This window comes from Typopeltis vanoorti, chromosome 4 (genome assembly GCF_054136105.1).
Source record: "Typopeltis vanoorti isolate ZY-2024b chromosome 4, IOZ_Tvanoo_1.0, whole genome shotgun sequence".
Taxonomy (NCBI): domain Eukaryota; kingdom Metazoa; phylum Arthropoda; class Arachnida; order Uropygi; family Thelyphonidae; genus Typopeltis; species Typopeltis vanoorti.
In genome coordinates, this window is record NC_143552.1 from 162,800,980 (window position 1) to 162,826,941 (window position 25,962).

The 25,962-nt window shown below is 36.5% G+C and overlaps 1 protein-coding gene across 3 annotated transcripts in view; it reads left to right on the forward strand.

The window, feature by feature from the left end:
* LOC150107810 (T-box transcription factor TBX1-like) overlaps positions 1-25,407 on the forward strand; it is a 181,825-nt gene extending 156,418 nt beyond the window's left edge. For 2 of the 3 annotated variants that reach the window (XM_090391570.1, XM_090391572.1), the window contains exons 7-8: positions 1,515-1,645; positions 24,785-25,407. In XM_090391570.1, the coding sequence (XP_090247696.1) occupies positions 1,515-1,645; positions 24,785-25,101 (448 nt within the window). In that variant the 3' untranslated portion in view covers positions 25,102-25,407. The remainder of the gene's footprint in view (positions 1-1,514; positions 1,646-24,784) is intronic. The other variant, XM_090391571.1, reaches the window with a different exon arrangement.
* Positions 25,408-25,962: the final 555 nt, after the last annotated feature.

Sequence of the window (25,962 nt, forward strand, 5' to 3'; positions counted from 1 at the left end):
TCAAACACTACCGGAGAGTTGATGAGAATAAACCTTCGGCGTACGGTTGTCTAATATCCTCATTTTGATTTTATATTCATTCCAGGTCCATAATGTGTCCTGCTGCATCTTTAGAAGTTTTCGAAAATGATTTTTGCGTCACAGCGGCAGGTATTAAAAACATCTTTACCGTAAGTTCTCCTGCTACTCGTATGAGGGCGCGCAACACTTGAACGTCACAATTTAGTAAAGTAGCGCAACGCTTCCCAAACTGTGGGCCGCGGTCCCCTTGGGGGCCGTAAGTTTTGTTGAGGGGGCCGTGAAATAATGAAAACAAATTTAAAATGTTTTAAGACTAAGCAGATTTTTTTTAATCTTAAAAGAAACGTATTTAATTTTTATTATTTCTATTTTGTTTTTTTTTTATATTTTAATGGAAAAAATCACACATTGGTGTTGGTTCACAAATTTTGCTTCTTGCTTATTTCAGCGAATGAATATTAGTAAATATATGCTTTTTCATATAAGTTTCATTTCAAAGGTATTGATAAGAAGCAGAAAAAAGATTACAAACGCAAAATCTTGGAGATAAATTGTATTGAATATAAATACAATAAATATTATAATAATATATGTCTGTATTACGATTTTATTTTCGATGGGGGGGGCGTGAAATATTTTAATTTTTCCAGAGGTGACCTTGGCATCCATAAGTTTGGGAAGCACTGAGGTAGCGTTTTTCTTTTCCTTTTTTTTTTTTAATTTTTTTTTTAATTTTTTTTTTTTATGAAAATTTCTGGATAACTTCGGCAAAGACATTTTTAACATAAAAAAAGATGCAAAACGTTTAATCTTATCCTCAAGAAATGTGTTGAAATTGAAAAATATGAAAAAGAGTCTTAAGGAAGCTCAACTCATTTCATGAGCAAATTTGAATATGTGACTCACACAGAAGGCTTTGTTAGATTAGTGTTTAATCACAAAGAGCAGGAGTTCACCTGGAATGTAATAATAATAATAATAATTAATAACAATTATTATTATTTGAATTAATATTATTATTAATTATTATCAATTATTATTATTAATACGATTGAATAAACATCTTACAAGCTGAATCCTATTTGAATACTTCACGATTTTCGTACGTAATATAGTTTGCATATAATAACTCTTCAAGTTCCGTGTATTCCTTTTATGCAGTACACTTTTCCTGCTTGTTCACCTTTTCCTTAGCCTCTCATGACATCAAGAATAATTAGTTTACATCAGGTTTTGATGGAATAGTTAGCCTCCAAATAGCTGCGCCTTCAATTATCCTTAAATATTTTAATAATTAATACAAACTACACAATAATCCTGCTTCGCTTTCATAAGTGTGAAAACAGTCGGATATCGTAAACTGATATTCCTTAATATTCGGCCAATACTTATGGTTGTTTTAATTTACAAAATCGGGGGTGTTTTTCATGCCCTAAAGTTTTGTTGGTAAGTTTAGCTCGTAACGAACATCCATTTTATTGTTTCTGATGTAGGACTTTACCTTCCAGTGTAGTCGAAATGTTGTCGCACCTTCCGCCAGGACAGCGACCACGCAACCAGCACAGGCCGAGTTCCCTGCAACTTCTTGGTGTTCCACAGACGCCGTTTGGAAAGACAGAAAAGGGTAAGTGTGCGAAAATATAGGAAATCCACTATCTTTTGTTCCTCTTTGCATGAATATCTTTTGTTAACTCCATTTTTTTTAATAAGACTGTAGAGTTTAATATTCTGTTTTCTACAGGAACCCTAATATGATAAGGTTGTTGCAGTCATTGTTTGAACCTTTTGGTGAATAAAACGGAGCGTGAATAATGATGGATAACATAAAATTAATGCCATTTTAAACTGTTAAAGAAGGCATCTTTTGGTGAGAGAATGGAAGTTTAAAGAGAAGTTCCAACATAAGAAAATTTATTGTTGAATTTCCGAACTTCTACATCCATCCTAATGGTTATCGTTGCTCGCAATATGGTATTATTCTTCAGCTAGCAGTTAGCGCTGTCTGTTACCATATTTACGAATAAGCAACTGTCAAGTACCTGTTTTCATTAAATAGTTCATAATTATAAGAGTACTTTAACTGATATTTTTATTGCATATACACCAAATGTGCCGCAGTTGGAAAAACAATGAGACATCGTGCTCTTTTCGACTAAAAAAGACCTGAGTCCGATTCTCATCATAACGACGGAAATTTTTATGATCTTTTTCAATCAAAGGTGACTTAGCCGATCTCATATGGAGGAAGAAGGATTTTTTTTCCCTTTAAGAAATTCGGGATTTTCAATCCGCATAGGGAAATCGGCCAGAGAACACGCATAATTAATAGACAAAAATAGTGCTGATGGGCGGTAAATAGGGTAGTGTGTAGATGGTGGACAATGCCGTAGTATGCAAATTGAGGATTAAGTAGCGTAGACGGTGGATCGTGTTATGCAGAGCGTCTTCTCGTGGTGTCACATAATTTATTTATTTATTTATTTATTTTATTTATTTATTATTATTTTTTATGTGTCAAATAAATTGCATACATAGATGCTGTAATAATTATATATATATATATAATATTTATAACACATTACAATTGTGAATAACAGATACTTGCAAGTTAATAATTTTCTTCCTCGAAGCTTAGCAGAGCTTATCTGAGGAAGATAATAGATGATAGATGGTGGTGGTGGTTTCTTGGTTATGTTCCTATACTGGTCACAAGCCAGGTGTTGATTTTACTGTTAGTTGGTACGTGCTTGGAAGACTTCAACTGCTATTGCAGTTTTACTTTTTTTGTGTGTGTGCAGATAGGGTTGGATTTAGACATGGCATATTTGTTTCTTTGTGTTCTTGTAGTGATGGTTTTTTGAGCAGGGCTTTGTCATAGGTTTGTGTGTGTGTGCGTGTGTGTGGGTGAGAGAGAAACAGGAATTGCTCTAATTTTCATTCCCGCTATAATGTTTATATAGCGCCTGTTTCAGCTCTCTGTATATTCCTAGGTTTCTGTTGTCGAACGGCAGTTTGTTTATCATGTCAGGTACATAGAAGTTTCGGGTGGCTTTGCCGTGCTGATTGTTGTATTTATATGTTATGTAGTTTGTTGACTGTGGTCTTGTTATTTGATATGTTGTTCTGGTTACTCTATATGTTGGGCTGTAGTAATGTTTTAACATGACTGTGTAGTGGCGTAAGTGTTTCACTTTAAATATTTTGTGTTTTGTCCATGCTTCCTGCATAAGAGTGGGTTGTTCCCAGAATATCAGTTTTACCATTTTATCCTGCAACCATTGTAGCCTGTTAAGTCTGTAGTCTGCGCAGAAAGTGTATGATGTGATTGCATATCTTAAAATGTTTTCACATAATGCTTTATAGATTAGTATTTTTATGTGGGTTGGGGCAATGTCTTTTAATCTGTATACTTTGCTTGCTATTATCCTAAGCTTTTTATGTAGGTAATTTGTATGGCTATTCCAACTTTGATCAGCATCGAAGTGAAGTCCGAGATAGCGTGTTGTTTTCACCTGTGTGATGGTTGTGGTTTTAGGTTCTGCGCTTTGTGTATAGGAGGATGAATGTCGGATAGTGAGATATTTAGTTTCTATGGGCAGGGTTTGGGGGTTTTTGAATACCATTAGCTGTGTTTTTCCAGGGTATATATATGCCGTTTTCAGTTAACCAGTTAGTGATTTGATTGATGTCGTGTTGCATATTTCTGTAAGCGATATTTGCATTGTTGTGAATGGATACTATGGCCGTGTCGTCTGCGTACTGGAAGATTTTACTTTTTAGGGGAGTTGGCTTATGTCGTGTGTGTATATGTTAAATAGGATGGGAGATAGGACAGCTCCTTGTGGTACTCCACAGGTTACATGTACCTCTTTGCTCTATGCTGATCCTATACGTGTGATGTGCTTTCTGTTTTTCGTGTATGCTTTAAACCACTGGAGTAGCTCCAATTCAGATATGGGTTAGTTTCGTTAACAAGGTTTTGTGTGTTAGTGTGTCAAATGCTTTTGTTAGGTCAATGAATACCACTAATGTTATTCTGTTTTTATCCAATGCAGCATTTATTAGATCTGTGAAATCTTCCAGGAGTGTTGCTGTTCCTTTATTTTTTTGAAAGCTATACTGTGTTTTGGGAATGATTTGAAAATTTTCAACGTATGTGGAGAGTTTCTGATGCACGATGCGCTCCATGATTTGGTTGAGTACAGACAGCGTGGCGATGGGTCTGTAATTACTTGTAATGTTTCTTTTTCCCTGTTTGTGTATGGGTGTAATTAATGCAGTCTTCAGTGTTTCAGGTATGTGTCCCGTTTCGAAGATTTTATTTAACAGTTTTTGTATTACTGGAAGTAGGTTGGTTGAGTGGTTCTTGATGTCTTTTAGTCTGATTCCGTCTATCCCCGGTCCTTTGTTAGGGTTAATTTGTTGAATTGCCAGTGTTAGTTCTTCTTTTGTTACTGTGGGGAACCACATCGACTGGGTTGCTTGTGGACCTGGTGGAGAATGTTCGTTTGTGTGAGGAAAGGTCGTTTCTTATAGCTTTTGGACAGAGTTCACGAAATGCTGATTAAAGTTGTTTAATCGGGTGCGAAATTTAAGGATGTAAGTGCGAGTATTAGAGTGCAAAATCAGAGGGTGAAAGAATTAATAATTGTGGCGGGTACGAATGAATTGAAAGGTGATAAATTTTTTATGAGAGAGGACTTGAAAGTATTGTTAAAGGTAGCGAAAGAAAAGAGTGACAGACTTAAAATGGTGAGTTAAAATAATAATAATAATAATAATAATAATAATAATAATAATAATAATTTTAATTGGTTTAAATTTGATAGCAATTTAAACTTATAATTTTAAGTAAACGTACACCGAAAATTAACCTTTCTAAGTGCGACCGAAATTATTCAGTGTCATTTATATGAAAAATACTTATATAAAAAATGTTCTTTTAAATGTCACATGGCTGCGTTTAAAAAGACGAGTAGAGATCGCAGTAAAGATTGTTATTCGAAGAAAGCTAGAACTTTCTTTAAAAACAGGTGTGCGATAATTATAAAGTGCATTTCGAAGGAACGCAACAAAAGTTTCAGACCATTGAATAAATGTTTGAGCTGTCAGAAAATGATTATATCAGCAAAAAGGGATGGGATGAAGAACTTTGTACCAGGGCGATTTCAGAAAACTAAGATAGTACGAAGGAATGCCTAATGTTGCTTGAGATGACAGTGGCTGTTGCAGCATACAGAAAAGCGCTTGGATCTTCACACGTAAGAACAGAAACAAAATGACTGATGAGAGGTGCGATTCGTTTTCTGTGTACAAAGGGCAAAACGCACTGATCCGAATTCGCATCGAGCTTCTTATTATATTCTGCGAACAGAAAACGAGTCTGTTATTTTTGTTGCTGCTGCGGGATTCAATGCATTTCAAAATGGCCTTCTTATCCGAATGACGAAAACCACGCTCGGGAAGGCTCAGTTCGTCATCAGATGACAGCACTGTATCACCACCACCACACAACAGTTTGTTCATCAGGCGATCGTATTTGTGTGCTAACACGTTCGGTGTGAATTTCGTTTTTCATTTTTCCCTTTTTTTTTTTTATGGAGAAAACGAATCGCACTTTTTTGGTTTTCACCATCCCACTTGTGCATCCACATTCTTGCTCTGATAGTCACATGCATGGTTACATTCTTCCAACCAACTGTTTAGTGTATGCGATGGTCATTTAGAAAGAATACGCCTCACTTTGGAAAAGCCCTCGTATTCGAGAGTTGTCAAGTATCAGGTAATGATATTAATTTGTTACGAGATTTCACTCCGTAAAATTCCGTACGTTTTCGGAATTTGTAGTGTCACAAAAATCGTTCCCGGATCTTAGAGCAGAGTTCTTAAACTCGCTTACCTCATAGTTTTTGAGCGATCTGCCATTCTTTGCAAATACATTGGCTAAATTCCAAATTTCTTCGATATGTCATGGAGAATTTGCCTTTAAATTTATTTTATTTTATTTTATTTTATTTTATTTTATTTTATTTTATTTTTATATAAAGTGCCACCTAGCTGCAAGAGGTGCAGTGTGCTTCCGACGATTATTTGAGTTCAAAGAAAGGTCCTTGTGCCTCGATATGCTCCACTGTTCAGAACAACTTAGTTAAATCGCTTTCGGAATTAGAGCCAGCTCGAGACTCGAGGAGACATGACAAAAATACAGGGATGATGTTTGTTCTTTTTCTCTTGACACATCCGCCGTTTGTTTTGAATATTAACCAAGTTGCGTTCTGCCCAAACAGCCTCGTTTCGAAAACATTTGAAGCTCAGCTTTACTATCAACTACTGTTGCTCACCGACGTGTGACTCTGCGTCCGTCATTGAACGCGTACATCTTCTGCATCCGTGGTCGGTGGTCCCCACCCAAACGTCAAAACTGCGATCAACCCGAAGCACAAAACACAGTCACGATTCACTTGAGGTGTTGTTTCTCCGCACATGAAGACAGAAGATGGATGTTGGCCACTAGCGATGCGTCACCGATCACTGCCGCACAAATCGTTACTGCCCTTCAATACAGTTAAGAGTTTATTTGGTTGCAATGATCGGCGTTAAGAGTTGCTTTCAGGAGACGTCAAAACGGAGATAGGATGAGTCACGTGAAACATCATTCAACACGAACACTTTTGTGGTAACGCCGAAACAAAAAAAGTGTTCGTGTTCAACACGAACACTTTTTTTGTTTCGGCGTTACCACCTTTTATGCAAATCGTTATTTGAGGAATCTGACATTACAATTCGCATTCTTTTGTGTTCTGTTGATAGCACGAATCTCGAACTAAACCGACTGTCGAACTACATTCCGTACTTCGCATTGTAATAATATGCAGTACGTAGAATGTCGAGGGATTGTGCCACTTAGCAAATAAATTAGGAAGAATGGCGAGGTGCACAAGTCATTGTTAAGAGCCCGAGTTTGAAATCCCAGAGTTTATGTGAAGGTGTATTAAGGTACCGTTTTTATTTTTATTTTCAGTACTTGAGACAATTTTAGACACTCGTTTCTGCAGTTTCTTAAATGACATCCTCACAAACGCCTTCACCTCCTCCATCGATAATATTTATCGATGGAGGAGGTGAAGTATGCTCGCTTCTCAGTTTTTTTTATGCAGCGCAGATATCTTCCAAGTGGACAAAAAACTTAGAAGAAATAAAAAGAAAACATGGCGAAAATAATCGTAATGCCACGTTGACTGAATGACTGCTCTCCAATCAACGGGCTGCGATTCGGAAGCAAATCAAACATCCATGGGTAGGGATGTCTGTGAATGGCTTGTATTAGGTGACTTTCATAGCCAGGTGTGAGGGCTGAAGTGGCTTGAAGCAATCCATGTTTGATCTAATACAGAGTTTTTGGAACATCTAATCCATGGCCCTACTGTGATCTGCTATAGGTGTACAACCTTTTGTGACGAGATTCACATAAACAAAATAAATAAATAAATAAAAGAAGAGCTTTCAGAGACGTTCTTTGTTGAATATAAGCTGGAAGTTACGATTGTTTCACCCCAATATCGAAATATCTTGTTAACAACAACCTCGTTCGAAGTCACTCGCTGTTAACCCTTATAGCAACATTTTTGATTCGACGACGTCAGACTACCAGAACAAAGACTGTGATCGCTTCTGTTCTAGTCACCGACTAGAGAAACTTTTATACACATTTTTCAGTGGGTTCTCCAGTTAGCTGATCTTTGGACCCAGCAAGTAGGAGCCTCTTCCCCTTCCCGAAAGGTTTATCGATTTTTCCAAGTTGCGGGGATTTTAATCTCGTACCGAGAGAACTATACCATAAAATTCATGCAATTCCAACACTACTATATGGAATTGTTGCCAGCACCGTCGACAGGATGTAGCATAGAGGCAGTCTGCCATACGATTTTACAACATCTGACGAAGATGCAATAGATTTATTTGAAGAATTAAAAATTGTCTCAAAAATAATACAGGAGAAAACTGGTCCTCACCAAATTTTATCACACACACACACACACACACACACACACACATATATATATATATATATATATATATATATATATATATATATATATATTCCTTGGGTATAATATAGGTTAAAGATACCAAGTTATTTTAAACCTGGTTTTTACTCCACTTCCCAAGTAAGCAAACAGACAAATAAGTCAAGTTTGCGCTTGCATGTATTGCAAGTCTAAGTGACCCGTAAAGTAGTAGTACAAGTCCAGGCAACTCGTGGTAAAGTTGGAATAAGCTCTGATCACTATTCTCAATATTTACCCTTAATGCAAATCCCATCTCCTTGAGGAGATGTATGATGCTATGCATTAAAGGCAAGGGGCCACTACCCAGACCGGTTTCAACCTTTATTGATGTCTCATCAGCGGGAGCCAGGCTAAAAAATACCAAGGTTAAGTAATACAGAGCTTATAAGTATTTTACCAAGACAAGTTACCAAAAGGTGCTTTGACCTTATCAAATAAAAATCTCAGGATGACAGATAGATGTAGAAAGTTTTTTACCTTGGGAATAATATATATGTTAAAGATACATATATATATATATATATATATATATATATATATATATATATATATATATATATATATATATATATATATATATATATATATATATATATATATATATATATATATATATATATATATATATATATATATATATATATATATATGACAGAATGATCATTGACTCGGTTAACATACATAGTTTTATGAAAAAAATTGAATGACTAGAACCGAGATTTAATTAAAAAGGTTAATTGTTACAGGCCGAAACTAGTAGTGTGTTTATATTAAAACCTTTTTAATTAAATCTCGGTTCTAGTCATTCAATTTTTTTCATAAAATATATATATATATATATATATATATATGTTAATAAATAAATCTGATCACTATAAGAATAGTGATCAGAGCTTTACCCATCTTTACAATGAGTTGCCCTGGTGTTGTACCATCTTTAGACTTGTACTATGTTTCAGGCACAAACTTAATTCTTTGCATACTTGGGATTAGGAGTTAAATAACTAAGCTTATAAAATTACTTGGTAACCCTAATATACAGTATCCTCAAGTTAAAAAATTTGCTGCATCTATATCTCCTCCAGAGATTCTTATTAAAAATAAAAACACCTTGCATCAACTTCTATAGGTAAAGTTGATAAGGCTCTGTATTACTAAAACCTTGGTATTTAGGGTCTAGCTACTCGCTGAGGAGACCTGAAAAAAAGTTGAAACCGGTGGGGGTTCCATGAGGTTCTGCTTGGGGATAGGTTTTTGCCTCTCTATCTATGAGTGGGGCCACCGTTGAGATGAGATTATGGCTCTGCTTGGTGGTGGGGTGAACCTGCCACTGGGTAGAACCAATACTGAGAAGTTCTTCTCGGTGACGGGGTGAGCCTGTCATTGAATGGAACAATGCAGAGTTGGGCGATCTTTCGTGATCGTCTTATTATTTTTAGAGCCCGTTTCACGTTTACATTCAAAAAAGGTTGAAACCGGTCTCTGGGTAGTGACCCCACCCATAATGTATTGCAGTATACATCTTTTAGTGAGATGTGCTTTACATTATGGGAAAATACTAGGAATAGTGATCAGAGCTTTATCCACCTTTACAATGAGTTGCCCTGGTGTTGTACCATCTTTAGACTTGAACTATGTTTCAGGCGCAAACTTAATTGTTTGCATACTTGGGATTAGGAATTAAATAACCAAGCTTATAAAATTACTTGGTAACCCTAATATACAGTATCCCCAAGTTAAAAAATTTATTATATATATGATATCTATGGATGTCTGTGAATGGTTTTATGTAGTAAGTGACTTTCATAGCCGGTCGTGAGAGGCCTGAAGTGGCTTGAAGCAATCCATGTTTGATCTAATATAGAGTTTTCGGAACATCTATATATTATATATATAATATAACCTAAATCTTGTAGAAATTTATTCCAACGTAACCACCGCCCTAAGGACATTGTTCACAATTCCTGTTAGCGTAGCAAGTTTTTCCAAGCTTAAACTGATTAAAAATTATTTGCGAACAGCAGTGACCCAAGAAAGATTGGTTGGTCTACCAACTGTATCGATAGAGGCGGACATAGCTTATAAATTAAATTTAGAAGAGCTTATAAACAGTTTTATTGTGCAATATCTCGTAGAGCAAACATTTAATTAATATTATCATGTGATTGTTTTGCACTAATGTTTCTCTTGTAATAAAAACAAAATAGCAATTGGAGATTTTCTTATATTTTTGTCTTATAATTCATCAGGGGAGATAATTGTTTGCCTCAGATCTCGATCTAATCTGGCGACGGCCCTGATTGTTGCACTTCACTGCTCAACAATACTATTTAAGGTTAGGAACACGATATGACGGAAGTTGTCTGCAATAAAGTCATCAAAATTTTGGTAGTCATTGGACCCAGCTACCTATAGTACCTGCTAAGCATAGAGGCCATTTGACTAACGATTTCCAAAATTTTGGACTTAAAAGAATTCCACCTACTTCCTCCGGTGAATAAGAGGCATTAAAGTGTTTAAATTTATGAATCAGCAGAACTAAAAATATCTTGCGTTAAAATCTGGAGACGAAAAACTGCGTCATGACATCAATAGAAATCACTTGTTAATAATAATAATAATAATAATAATAATAATAATAATAATAATAATAATAATAATAATAATAATAATATACTACCGGGTTTATTAATGGAAATCACAGAATGAGTGATATGTCGCCAAATTAATTATTCCTACTTTGATTCCCAACATAATGCTCGTCATATACATTAGCTTCTGATTACATTATCAACACCATGACATAAAAGAGGTAAATGCGTTCGTGCTTTTATGAAACAGAAAGAGCAAATCTAGGCAGTAATGACTAGGCACTTTCTAATGAGAAGAAAGGGCCTGCTCATAATTCGTTACATACGAACTCCAGTCTGTGTAAAAATGGTTGCTCCCATTGTTCAGTTTGCAGCAGACTTGAATCAACATTTGACATTTTAACATAGATACTTGAATGAAAATCTAAATACGAGGGTGGTCTGAAAAGTTCTCGGCTTAACAATGGAAAAAACGGATTTATAATTTCAAAATTATTTTTATTTTTCAACATTTTTCTAATCTGGAAAGATTAGAGAGCAGAAGGAGGGTTGGTAGTGAAATAATAATGTACAAGTGGCAGTGACAGCTAAGAGGAAGGCAAAGCAGAAGTGGGATGAATCAAGAGTGGAAGAGGACAGAGACGTGTACAGAGAGAGAAAGCAAGAAGCCAAGAGAGTTGTGGCACAGGCGAAGGCCATGGCATATCAAGATCTGTATGATCAATTAGAAACAAAGGAAGGGCAGAGGAAAATTTACCAACTAGCGAAATGTAGAAATAAAGCAGCAAAGGACATCTTACATGTGAGGCAGATCAAAGATGCTGAAGGAAGAGTATTATGGAGGAATGTGGACATAAGAAACAGATGGAAAATATACTTTGAGGGACTTTTGAATGAGGAAAGTGCAAGGACTCACAGAGGAGATGGGCAGCCTTCTGAGTGGATGGTGCAGAACATCAGTAGAGTGGAAGTGACAGAGGCCATGAAGAGGATGAGGAATGGAAAATCGGAGGGCCCCGACAGAATTCCAGTGGAGGCATGGAAGGCACTGGGGGAAGAGGGAATTGACCTGCTGTGGGACCTGTTCGTGAAAGTTTGCCAACAGGAAAATATACACGAGGAATGGAGGGAGAGTACTCTTGTCCCCATCTACAAGGGTAAAGGGGATGCCCAAGACTGTAAAAATTACAGCGGAATAAAGTTGATGTCCCACACATTGAAAATCCTAGAAAGGGTTACTTAAATTAAGGGGATATTGAATCCCACATAGTTTTAAAACCGAATAAGAAACTCAAAGATTGGAATCAGAGAGTTTCTTGCCGAATATATAGTAAACTATAAAGTATCGGCGGACACTAGCGTTAGCCAATGCAAGTGATCCTAGTACATAGTACATTACTTTACTGGGCAACTCGTTGCAAAGGTGGAGGAAGAAGTTCAGATCGCTATTCTTAGGTATTTTCCATATTTTCCATATTTTCCATAATGTAAAAACACATTTCTTAGGAAATGTATGCTGTTATTACATTATGGAGGGAGAGGTCACTACCCAGACCGGTTTCAGCCTTTTTTGAGGCTTCATCAGTGAGCAGCTAGACATAATACCATAGTGTATAGCGAAAAGAACTTATGTACTTTGCGAACGAGTTTTCCAGACAGGTGCAACCATTAAGTTACTAAAGTATAAAGAGCTAATAAGCTTCATTTCGGCAATGAAAACATTACTTAAATTAAGGGGATATTAAATCCCACATAGTTTTAAAACCGAATAAGAAACTCAAAGATTGGAATCAGAGAGTTTCTTGCCGAATATATAGTAAACTATAAAGTATCGGCGGACACTAGCGTTAGCCAATGCAAGTGATCCTAGTACATAGTACATTACTGGGCAACTCGTTGCAAAGGTGGAGGAAGACATACATTTCAGCATACATTTCCTAAGAAATGTGTTTTTACATTATGGAAAATACCTAAGAATAGCGATCTGAACTTCTTCCTCCACCTTTGCAACGAGTTGCCCAGTAATGTACTATGTACTAGAAAGGGTTCTTGATAGTAGATTGAGGAAGGAGGTGGAGATTGCAAAGGAATGTGGATGAAACGAAGGCTTCATGCCTGGTAGATCAACAACAGATACTATCTTTGGGTTACTGCAGATGATGGAAAAGTATCGAGAGAAACAAAGGGAGCTACATCTAGCATTTATTGATCTGGAGAAAGCATACGATAGAGTGCCAAGGCAAGAAGTCTGGAGGTGTCTGAGGGAGAAGAAGGTGCCGGAGAAATATGTCAGGTTGTTGCAGGTTGTTGCGGGAAATGTACAGAAATGTGAAGACAAGTGTTCGGACCTGTCTGGGACAGACAGAAAGTTTTCAAGTAACAGTTGGCTTGCATCAAGGGTCAGCATTAAGTCCGTTTCTGTTTAATATTGTGATGGAGGTGGCAACAGAGGAGGTGAGAGAAGATGCGCCTTGGACAATGTCGTAATCAGATGACATCTTGCTGTGTGCAGATTCAAGAGAAGAAGCGGCAACTAAACTGGAAAGATAGAGAAAAGCACTGGAAGAGAGAGAGAGAGAGGTATGAGACTGAGCAGAAGTAAGACAGAGTATATGTGTTGCACAGTGGGCGGCGGACAGGAAACAGATCTGGAGCTGGAAGGAAATGTCATCAGGAAGGTGAGAGACTTTAGATACTTAGGTTCAACAGTGGAAAAAGATGGAGGAGCTGAGAAGGAAGTAGGATGCAGGATACAAGCGGGTTGGAGGAACTGGAGGGAGATGGCTGGAGTGTTATGCGATAAGAGGGTGTCGATCAATCTGAAAGGCAAAATCTATAGGACAGTAGTGAGGCCAGCTATGACATATGCTATAGAAACTGTGGCCCTGAGGAAAAATAACATCAGCAGGATGGAAGTAGCAGAGATGAGAATGCTTAGGTGGATGTGCGGTGTGACCAGAAAGGATCATCTGAGAAATGACTATGTCAGGGGGAACAGTGAAGGTTACGAACTTAGGAGCGAAAATACAGGAGGCACGGTTGAGATGGTTTGGTCATGTGATGAGGAGGGAGGACGAATATGTGGGAAGAAGGGTCATGCAGATTGATGTGCAAGGAAGGCGGAAGGCGTGGGCGGCCAAAGAAGAGATGGAGGGAGCTGGTAGAAGAGGACTTGAGGATGAAGAACTTGGATGTGGTGACAGCCCAAGACAGGAAGGTGTGGAGGAGACTCATTATCAACAGTGACCCCACTTAAGTGGGAGAAGCTGCAGAAGAAGAAGAAGAAGAATTTTTATTTTTCAACATAATCGCCCTTAAGACTAATACATTTATTACAGCGATGCTCCAGCGCCATCATCCCGTCCCTGCAGTGGTTCTCAGTAAGATCTGCAAAATACCCCTCTCCAGCTGCAATCACCCGTTGATTCGAAGAAAAACGCTGACCAGCGAGGAAGAATTTTAGTGTCGGAAAGAGATAGAAGTCAGAGGGAGCCAAATCTGGGGGAATAGGGTGGATGTTACAACAATTCATAGTACAGATCCCTTAATTTTCCCATTGCCAAAACACTGAAAGATGATTTTTTTCCTTCTGCAAACCGGGTCTTTTCTCACGAATTTTTTCGTCTAGTCTGGTTAAAAGATAGGAATAATATTTCACGGTTATTGTTTTACTCTTTTCAAGATAATTAATAAACAAAATGCCTTTAGCATCCCAAAACACCGATGCCATGACCTTCCCTGCTGATAGAACTGACTTTGTCTTCTTTGGCGCTGAACAACCGGCTTCTGTCCACTGTTTTGACTGCTGTTTGGATTCTGGTGTGTAATGGTGAATCCAAGTCTCATCCATAGTAATAAATCGACACACAAAATCAGCTTATGGTTGTTAAAACGTTCAAAGCTACTATTCGGAGATTTTCATGCGAGTGCATTTTTTATCTGCTGTGATCAAGCGCGGCACCCATCTTGCGCAAAGCTTTTCCATTTGCAATTCTTCATGCAAAATATATCCTACACATTCTTTTGAAATGCGTATAGTCTCAGCAATTTCACGCACTTTGACTCGCCAGTCATCCACTACCATATCGTGCGCTTGATCAATAATTTCTGGTGTTGTTACACTTTTTGGATGTCCATCACGCGAATTAACTTCAAGGCTGGTACGGCCACGCCACGTTTAAACTCGGCAGCCCATTTCTTAATTGTCGAAAACGAAGGAGAAGAGCGCCCATAAACTTTTATGAACTTCAAATGAATTTATTTTAGCGTTAAATCTTCTTTTACAAAGAATTTTATAACCGCACGATACTCAATTTTATCCATTTCAAGGAATACAGACAACTCTTTTGCTTCAGACAGCTATATAAAACAAACTACTTGGTAGAATGACTTGCAATTTCACATAGATGCTTATGACAGATGTACCAACTTAAAAAAAATCTTGCTGATAGTGTTGCCATCTATGGTCGAGGCCGAGAAGTTTTCAGACCACCCTTGTATATCAAGCGGTTTAAGAAAAAACTGACAACACACACAAGGGAGACGTATAAAGATAATAATACATAGCATTCCATTGTCATCAGTTTCGCTTGAAAAGAATCATAAAAAACAACAAAAAAAAAAAAACTCACTTAGACCGGTGTAACACATCTACATATTATCAACACTGCTATATGTCAGCGAAACTTTGGCTGTTAAAGAACAAAAGTAACGGTGAAGAAATGGTAGCACTTGAATGAAGGTATGAGCTCAACAATAGGATAGATAAATTTAAGATTAAAAAAAAAACAATAATAAAATCATTTTAAAAGTAGGAAAGTAGTCAAGAATAATAAAAAAAAAGTATAACTATAAAACAAACTGATACAACATACATTCAAATAGAATAGATCCCATGAAATAATACCCCCCCCCCTAAGAAAAAGAAAGCGGAAGAAGATCATACAGAGATGTTTGGCAATGAGATTGAAGCAGTTCAAAGACCAGCTGGTTTAATATCATGCAAGTCCAATGCTAAGGATGAATCTGCGCACAAATGTCTTATTTTCCTTTTGTTATTTGCATTTCTTTTCTATGATTTATAATGCTGACCGACATTTAACATGGCATGCGACGTCCTGGTTACGAAAAAAGGAAATCTATTATTATTATGAGAAATATTTTCATGTGTTTTTTTTTTTTATTTTCATATATAAAGAATGAAATGTTTTACATTTTAATTATAAATCTCGGTGGGATCTCACAATTAAAATAAATAAAAATTAATATTTTTGATTTATGATATGCAAATTAGTAAGGGAAGTTCGAACTTAATATCGATTACTAATATCTATTTACACCATTAACTGCAACGAGTTCGAGAAAAAAAATCTTTTTTAAAGGCGACTCGAATCCGTGTGGGTCCATTAGCCTGGAAGCGAGTGCAAGAATGTGTGATGCAAGATTAATAGCTGGTTTGGCAGGAAAACTTAGAAATGAAAACCTCCGCGACACCTTCGTAACGGGTCCAGCTGGCAGGGCCAAGAATGCTGCAAATATTCGTCTTAATGAGCTACGGGATGGTTCTCTCTTCCCATAATTTATGTACTGTCAGGGGGGCTCGTTAGCGCTTTATTCCGCGCTTGTCAGAACCGCGTGCCTTAGCATACCTCGTAATATCGCAGGCCCTCCGCAGAGGCTGTGGGATAGACCGCAATTCCACGTTCTTATTTATTTATTTATTTTGCTCCGCAGACCAGGCTGCGTCTATAATCCATCACGTGGCATCACATTCAGTTTCTTTGCCATGCGCTCCCCCCGCACATCTTGTACACTGCGTAAAGTTGACTAACCGATTTTTATATACGTGTGGAGTTCTTCTATATCACCTCTCGGAGTTATAATTTAGAAAGTCGCCTTCCCTCGCAGCCCCCTCATAGTACATTCAATGAACAGATGTTATGCCGTGACTATTAGAAAGATCGTTCCATTATGAACCAATTAAACATGTTTGTTTGTACATCTGGGCTAAAAATAAGTATCGCCAGATGCCATTGTTGGTTATAACTTAGTAAAGACGTGCATTCTGAAAATGTATACAATGAAGTCTGAAAGAGGATTTTATCTTTGTTTTAAGCGCATGCTCATTTCACAGTTAGTCTGGTTTGGTTTTTAAAATGTTTTACATACCGTTGTACACGGTACATTTTTCCTTAGCGGATAATCTTGCGGGACAGCCTCTCTAGAGGCTGTCCCCCAAGATTATCCGCCAAAAACAAATGATTTTAAGCAGTTTTCCATTGAGTGGTGTAATAGTTTCACAGAGGACAACAAAAAATCCTATGCTACCTAAAGACATTCAGAAAACATCCATGCTCGCGTATGTCCGAACGCACAGCTTGTTAGACGGAGAGTGGATGGGCTGTCCACTCGTCCAGCTACGTCGATAAAAATACCGCTTCCGTATGAGCTAAGCTAACTTACCTTAATTTTAAAATCTGTTCTAAAGATTTCCATGGCATGACGAAATTCAAACCTTGGTACTTTTTAAACAACTGAACATCATGTCGATGAGCTACAGAGGCAACTGCAATGAGAAGTTTAATTAAAAAAAAAATAGTTGTAAGTACATATTTTCAATGTAAAGTAAATTTTGCACTATAGCGTAATCTTGTGATTTTTTTTGCATGTTGCTTTTTTATATTTTAAGTGGTTATAATATGCATACAAGTCCTTACAACCATGTAAGGGCTTGTATGCATATCTCATAACGCTCCTGCACGAGTGGTGGTGGGAGGGTGAAATAGCTTTGTAATAAAGGGGAGGGTCCAAAATATGTTACTTGACAACATTTTCTTTATTTAACCAATTCTCACGTTTGTTTTTCTGCAATCGAGGACCATATGAATACGCAATAAGAGCAAGATTACGTGTAGATTAATAGTTTTATCTTTCTTGAGAAGGAAATTTAATTTGACTCTGACTGTGCTCTAGTCACGATATGTTTGCGATGATGCCGTTTATTATCCCGCGCTGCCTAAAACAACACTAGCATGCTCACCACTGTTACTACCCCCCCAATAATTAAAGACGATATATACTTTACCAAATCACATCGTAAATAATATTTTAAACAGATTGCACCATCAGGTAAGGCTCACGAATCGTTAAGTTTAGGCTTGGATCTGATTCCCATATCAACTTCGAAATCGGGTAACAGCAAGATGCTCTGATTTGAAAATAATGTACTCGAAATAAAGTTAAAATATGTGTTTAATAGAGAAAGAAAGAAAGATATGTTAGATGCATTTCAAACTTTGAAATGTAATTGTGGAAACATGTGCGGATATGTTTTTCGTTTTTCAAACTGAAGCCGTTCGATTACTTTTTCAATCTCCTGGTTGTTCTTTTACATACCTGTTTTACTATGAGACGTTTTGTTTAACGATCCGCAATAGCATGCACAAAGGACCTCCCTACAACCTTCTTCCATTTTAGCTCGAGTGGGCTGAAATTTTCGGCTGTTTGCAACATAAAAAATTCCAGTCTGCTTGAATATCACTTTGACTAATGATGAGTTGCAAATATGTTTGTGGAGAAATGGTCCCCCGATCCCTTTCATTTAATTTCGATCAGGCTGAACTCCTCAGCAATGTAAGAAACAACTAAATATGAAAGTCAGCTGAAATTCGTTCGAGCAGGTTGCATTATTCAACCATTTTCGAGCAAATTGGAAGCAGGTTCTTTCTTAAGTTGCTAATGGTTTCGACTGAGAAGCACAATCGAACTAAAATCGAAGGGGAGACCACTAAATTCCGCAGATCAGTTGGTTTACCTACTTCATCTAAAACAAAATGTCTCCTGTAAAAATACATATGCTAACAAGAAAAAATAAAAGAAGCCAAATAGTGTAAAAGTAGTAGAGATGAAGTTTGGAAGTGGAAACTTAACTGACACTATAAATACGCCAGGCTGTATTTATACATGTCCGCAAGGAGATGTGCTTTGCATTATGGGATACTAAGGCAAGTGATGTGAAGTATTAACTTCCTTATACGAGTTGCTCCAGTCCTGAAAATACTTCAGGCGTAAACTTTGTTTGCTTATACTTGGATAAAAGATTAAACCAAGTATATAATTACTTGGTATCTTTAATTTTTAGACCAGATAGGTCTGGGTAGTGATCCTTCCCTGAGCTACGAGGCTCCTATGTGACATTATATCGAGCAATACATCGTCTATAGCTGAGTTGTAAGTCAACAGTTCGAGCAGAAAGAGGTATAACTCAAATATAAGTATTGCTTGATATAATGTCACATTTATACCATACAACTGTAGCGTTTTGAATATTTTTTTCACTTTAGCATACGCCTTTTTCAACACCTATAACATTTAAAATACAGACCCATCTTATATTACCATGGTTTCTCAACTATTTGTAATAAAGATTTAATGTATTAAAATATTGAATTTTATTAAAAGAAGATGGTTTGATGTTAAATTGGGAGCAAGGCAAGGATGCATATTATCTCCACTGTCATTCACCATCGATATGAATCGCATTGTGAAGGAAAGTGGTGTTAAACCTGATATCAAAATTGGAGATGTTAATTTCAGCTCTTTGCTTTATGCAGACGATGATGCTACATTCTTAAACAAATCCAGTACAATTATTCAGGATGCCCTAACTAAATCAGATAACTGCTAACAAAGTTGCATAAAAATTAGCAATAAAAAGACCAATACTACGAAAATCCGTTGGAAATGCCATTAATGGAGAATCTAGAATAAGTAAAATATTTTAGCTATTTAGGAGCAATTTTCTAGTCAAGCTGGCAAATAAAATCTGGAAATAGACAATGGAATTAGTAAAGCTGGTATGGTGGGCAGTCAACTGAATAAATGTATATGGAATAAGAGAGAAATTAGTCAAAACACTAAATTAGCTGTATACAACTAATTTAGTTGTATATACAACACAGTGTTCAAAACCAATTTTAACTTATGGGTCTGAGGGCTAGGTCAGAAGTAAAACACTTGACCATAAACTAGAGACCGCAGATATGAGAGTCCTGAGAAAGATTTGGGGCATGAACAGATGGCATCAATGGCAATATCATATTAAAAATGAGGATATTAATAAAGAATTTAACATTGTTAGCATCCAGGAATGTGCCAGAAGGAAAGACTCAGAAAGTTCTTGAGGGATTAGAACGATTTAGGAGACCGAAATACAAGATCTGACAATACTGGGGATAACAGATTAATTTGAAGGAAAATGGTCGATAAGCAGTTGGTACTGCATTATTACTATCATATTGTCTCGCACATCCCTCTAGGATACATATTAGGATAATGATCATGTTTGCTGCGAAGTGAGTTTGAAGCTTGTTGATTGACCGAAATATCAAACTTTATGCACCTTCCGTAAGTGAAAACTCATATTTTGCATGGAGGTGATTTGCGGTGGTGTGCGCACAATTGATGAGGAAAATTCGAAAACCTGATTTTGGTTTAAGCCTTCTCCTTTTTGAGATTTTCAAATTGTATACTTCGCTAACTGCGAATAGTTGCTCTACCAAACTTTTGATATAGGCGAAGAAACTCGTGGGAGTTTCTACTCAGAAATGCCAAGTTATTGTCACATGTGCGGTATAAGAACTGAATTGTAGTCAAAAACTCTGTATGCCGAACTACTAGCAACTGTTTTAAATGCCTTTCTTTGATAATCGCGCTTAATGGATAATTGTTGCCATTCTGTAAAGTGGAGTGTTGCGCGCGTGTTAAAGACGCACGATGAATATTAGGAGCTATCAACATGTCAGTCTAGGATGAAGTAGTGAAGCTGCTAATAACAGCATACTCTAAGAAATTCTATCGAAGACAACTTGGACCTCCTGTAAAATCGTTTCGATTCAATATTACCAGTATAATCCAAGTTGTCCGAAGAACATTTATTAAAATAAGATTATCGAAAGAAAAGTTTCAAAACTAAAGAAAATAAAAATCTTTGTTTTAACAGAACAGGGTTAGTCCTTATTTTCATGGTTTGTCATAATTGGTCTTTATTTGTTTTTATTAATGATATGACTTATAACAATCTTGGGTTCGAATTCTGTTTCGGACTAAGAAATATTTATAAGAGATTTTTAACACGAGATGAGTTACTAGGTCTCATCCAGTGGCGTCAGGATGTTTATTTAGGTCTTTGAAAGTAAAATTTTACTTGTTCGTAACAGAACATTTGGCCAATACACAAAGGAAAATGGAATTGGAATAATAATCTTTACAGATGAACTTGCTGTTTGCGCAAGTGGGTATAAAGAAAAGGTGCACTTACAAAACTCATTTCATGATTTGTTGTCTCACATAAAAGTTTGAAGTACTGCGATGAGTCTTTTGACTCCATGGAGGCACACCTTATATAATACTTAATAATATTTTCTAACAAGACGGGAGGGGACATTAAAAATGTGGAAAAAGTTAGGTAATTTATGGCAGAACCCAAACTAAACTCCCATTTTCGACGCAGTTTAATTTTGTATGTTTTTACGCATTTAAATTCGTGAGCATCTTATAGATACGAATGTACATTTTTCTTTTAATAATGGAAGTTAATTATTAACTTCGTAATGAACAACACTGAACTCAACGTTGAACTGCGTCAGCCAGCATCGGCTGATCTAAGTTAAATTAATCTAATTAGTGACAATAGCACGACTACCGATCTACTTATCGTTGTCTGAAATGGCTTGAAAAAAGTTCCATGTTTGGTCTCTAGAGCAGGGTTCCAGACTATGTAAAAAAAATTAATTAAAAATACAAATATATATATATATATATATATATATATATAATTGAGGTCCTGTGGAGATGGCATGTACCTTCTACAGTGCTAAATCGTCCGAAGAGAGTCATAAGTTCGAAACTCGGGTTTTTCGTCCTGTAAACCCAAGAAAATAGACCGTAGAACCAACACTATCTCAGACAATAAATATAGTGTTAGGATTAGGTACCACGAGATGGCGGCACTTATGAGTCTACTCCCTTCACCGGATCTTGTATAATGAGTGGTAGTCTTAGGCCAGTTATCTCTGATTGTCTATCGACGGAGATCGAACTGTCCATTCAGTCTCCAAAAGTTAGATAAGGTTAAAACAGCTCACCTACTCCCTATATGGGAATAAATGGCGTTAGCTGATTAATCATAATTGATTTTTTAAAAAAATCTCCACCCCACCCATGGTACAAAATGTATTACAGGTTTACAAATAACTTTCGTGGGTGAGAGCAACATAAAAAAGTCATTTAAATTTGTAATTTCTTTATCTTCTCATATAAAATATTTTTTTGCCATTTTTCCTGTTTTTAATGCCTTTTCATTTTTCAGTAGATTGTTTACAATTTCATTTCTTTAAAGCGAATTTATTTTCTCATGGATCCATGTGGTGCATTTTAGTGATCTCATAATATAATAAAATAGCATCAGCTATTTTATCTATTTTATTAATATAATAAAATGTATTAGCATCCTGGCATGAACACATCTCAGCCATAGCTTCTGTAGCTGATATATTAAAAAAAAAATGTAATTTTCCGCCCAAGGCACTACCTACTGTACTTCTCATCCCGTACACCAGAAAAATAAAGTGCAAATCCGAAACTGGCTGAATCCTCTCTAAGATTTCTCGATGTTGTTCATAAGAAAACAGTTTGGTTAATTGACCATCACCCAAGACGTTCAGTTTCTGTTTTATGTCCCTTGAACAGGTATTTTCATGAGCAATATTCTTCAGAACTGACCGCTATTATTGGTTTACTCTTCCAAAACCGCATTAACAAGAGCAGTTGATAGTTGGATATTTTTAGGAAGAGTTTCCTTCACTGCATCTTACACAGACTGCAACCATCAGCGATTCAAAGACACATCAACAGCTTCCTCCTTTTCTTCTTGCCTATATAGTGTTCCATAGGTGTTGTGACCTTTAGTGTACGGTTACACACACGTATTTAATCCGCAATTTCATGATGGATTATTAATCTAACAGGCATTTAAGTACCCATAACCTTCTAAGAATCCTCGGCGTAACTATAACTCCAGGTTAAGATGGTTAGCCCTATCGCATATAAGTATTGTTTTTTTTTCCCCTGTAAATTGCGTGTTCGGGACGAAAAACCCGAGTTTCCGGGAGGAAACATCCTTCCACCTCCGTATGAGACCGGGTAACTCGCCTTCAATTTAAAAGTTCTTCGCGTCCCAGACGGAATTCTAACCTAGATCTTTCCAACCAAAGGGCTTACTCTGAGCTACAAGGACTCTTATGATGTATTACTAGAAGTTTCTTTTCTGGGGTAATAATTACTTTGGTATTTTAATACTCTATTTCTGATTTTTTTAAAGTTTCGCACATCATGTGCACATATTCTTGGTTTTATTTATTTTTAGTTTACAATTTATGTAATTCTTGGTAAAAGGTTTTTTTTCCCCCCTTTTAACTTCACATTTAATACCTACGAGAATATTGCAGCTGGAGAATTTTGTCTCGTTTTTTCTCGTTATGGATTCTTGTTTGTCCTAAATTTTTATGATAAAATTTATAGCAAGTATTACATTTAAAAAGTTGTAAATAGAATTTTTTATCAAAATAATTTAATAAGTCAAACCTCTGAATAAATGCTATATAAATATATGAATTATACAGTTTGTATGTTTATATTCATGTAGACATCCGAATAAATATAAATATTCAAAATTCAATAAAAATGTTAAAAATAATTAAATTACACCATGAAATATTTTAGGAAAATATTGGGAGGGATAAATGACAACTGGTAAAAATTTTGTGGTTTTCAGGTCGGGTAGTAATCAATATTATGCAAAGAATCTTATTCATTAACATTTCGTAACATTTGGAGAATATATATAAATCCAAGTATATAATTTCTTGTTATATTTAACGTATAATAAACCCAAGGCAAAAAACTTTCATCTTTCTCTCATCCAGAGATTTTTTTTTATTATTATTAATAAAGTCCAGCACCTTTTGGCTACATGTATATGATATATATATGTATATGATATATATATGTATATGATATATATATATATATATATATGACAGACAGTAGTGAGGCCAGCTATGACGTATGCTATAGAAGCTGTGGCCCTGAGGAAAAATAACATCAGCAGGATGAAAGTAGCAGAGAAGAATACTTAGGTGGATGTGCGGTGTGACCAGAAAGGATCGTCTGAGAAATGACTATGTCAGGGGAACAGTGAAGGTTACGAACTTAGGAGCGAAAATACAGGAGGCACGGTTGAGATGGTTTGGTCATGTGATGAGGAGGGAGGACGAATATGTGGGAAGAAGGGTCATGCAGATTGATGTGAAAGGAAGGCGGAAGCGTGGGCGGCCAAAGAAGAGATGGAGGGAGCTGGTAGAAGAGGACTTGAGGATGAAGAACTTGGATGTGGTGACAGCCCAAGACAGGAGGATGTGGAGGAGACTCATTATCAACAGTGACCCGACTTAAGTGGGAGAAGCTGCAGAAGAAGAAGATATGACTTCTGCATTACTTCAACCTTGGTATCTCTCCCGGGTCTAGTCCCACTGATGAGACCTCAATAAAGGTCGAAACCGGCCTGAGTAGTGGCTTTTCCCATTACGCACAGCATTATACACGTCCGAAAGGGGGGTATGCTTTGCATTATGGGCTACATACTTATCCTCTATATACAAGTAGCACAGACGTGAATATATTTCGCGCGCAAAACATTGTTTTGCTTCCTTTGGAAAAGGATTAAAACCAAGTATATAATTTCTTGGTATGTTTAACATATACGTATATATACACGAAACGAGAAATGCAAAACACATTAAATATATACTCTAGAAAGACTATTTGCTTAGTTTCACTTTTATATTTCCTATTATGTAAATTAACAAAATTCCAATGACACATTCTAATATCCTGAGGATCAATGCAATATCAGAAATCTCTGAAAAACTAATAAATATTAAAAAAAAAACTACTTTAATTCTGCTTATTTGGTGATCGAATCAATATCAGTTTGTCAATCATTTATTGTATGTTTATGCTGATGATTTTTTTTTTTTTTTCCAGATGAGGAGTCTGACCACATATCTGGAAATTCAATTTTTCCACGTATCATTGGAACTAACTTGCAAGTGTCTGGAGGATTACACGTGCCATCTTTACCTCGCGCTGATCAGCCATCATGTCCAGTAGGCCAACCATATCCGGGCGACGTATGCAGCTATGGCCCCACTTATGATAATTATCTGTATCAGATGAAGTCAAGAAGCAGCCCATACTCCCGTTCTTCCGTACCGTATCCCAGCTATGGCACAAACCAAGGTTATAATGCCCTGTACACAGCTCGACCAAGGCAGACAAATTACGACTACACTCCCAGGTGAAACTGAGAGGAAATTCAGAACAATGAATGAATGTTACAAACTGGAAATTGGACACTGAATATAATTAGCTACGGATGTAGCAGCGAATGCTAACTGCTACTGGTGCAATGCGGATCACAATATTCCCATTAGTGCCTCACTGAAATGTGCCTTCCTAATATGCTCAACTATGGTGACGAGTACATTTCAATTCCTGACCTCCGGTTCAATGTTGTTACATATATTGTACATCTATGTAAATCTTCTTACTGTACAGTACATAGTACTGGTGTACATCACACATTGTAATAAAATATATAAGATCGAGTTTATTTTTAAATTTTAGAGGGGAAAAAATTAATACTGTATTATACGAATTCAACCACAGAACATACAGATCGCTCAACCGAGAGTGAACAATTCTCGTATCTTTAGTAATTGAACTGATCGATTGTTTTGGTGCAAAAGGAAAATACGTACGTACAGAAACTCAACATCGGAATCACCAAACCATTGTAGTGAAGGTGGTAGAGATGAATCCCAGTTAGATCACTCATGGAATAACTACTGTAGAACAATTACTATGATGTTTTCCCCTTTAAGGAGCAGAAGAGACTTTGGTGAGTTTCGTAACAGTGCATACTTAGAGGACAAAATTTTACGTCTTATCCAATAAGCATGCACTGCTGTTTTAATCATACACAAAATTATAGTTTTCAGTTTGATATAAATAGGAGGATGCGTTTATGTACAGTACTGTTGAGCAATGAAACTGTATCACATTTCAGTCCAGAAATTAACTGAGATGCATTGGAAACATCATGCCAAGGAAATAAAACATCCATACCAAGCACAAGAAAATTTATTCGAACACTTTCTCTT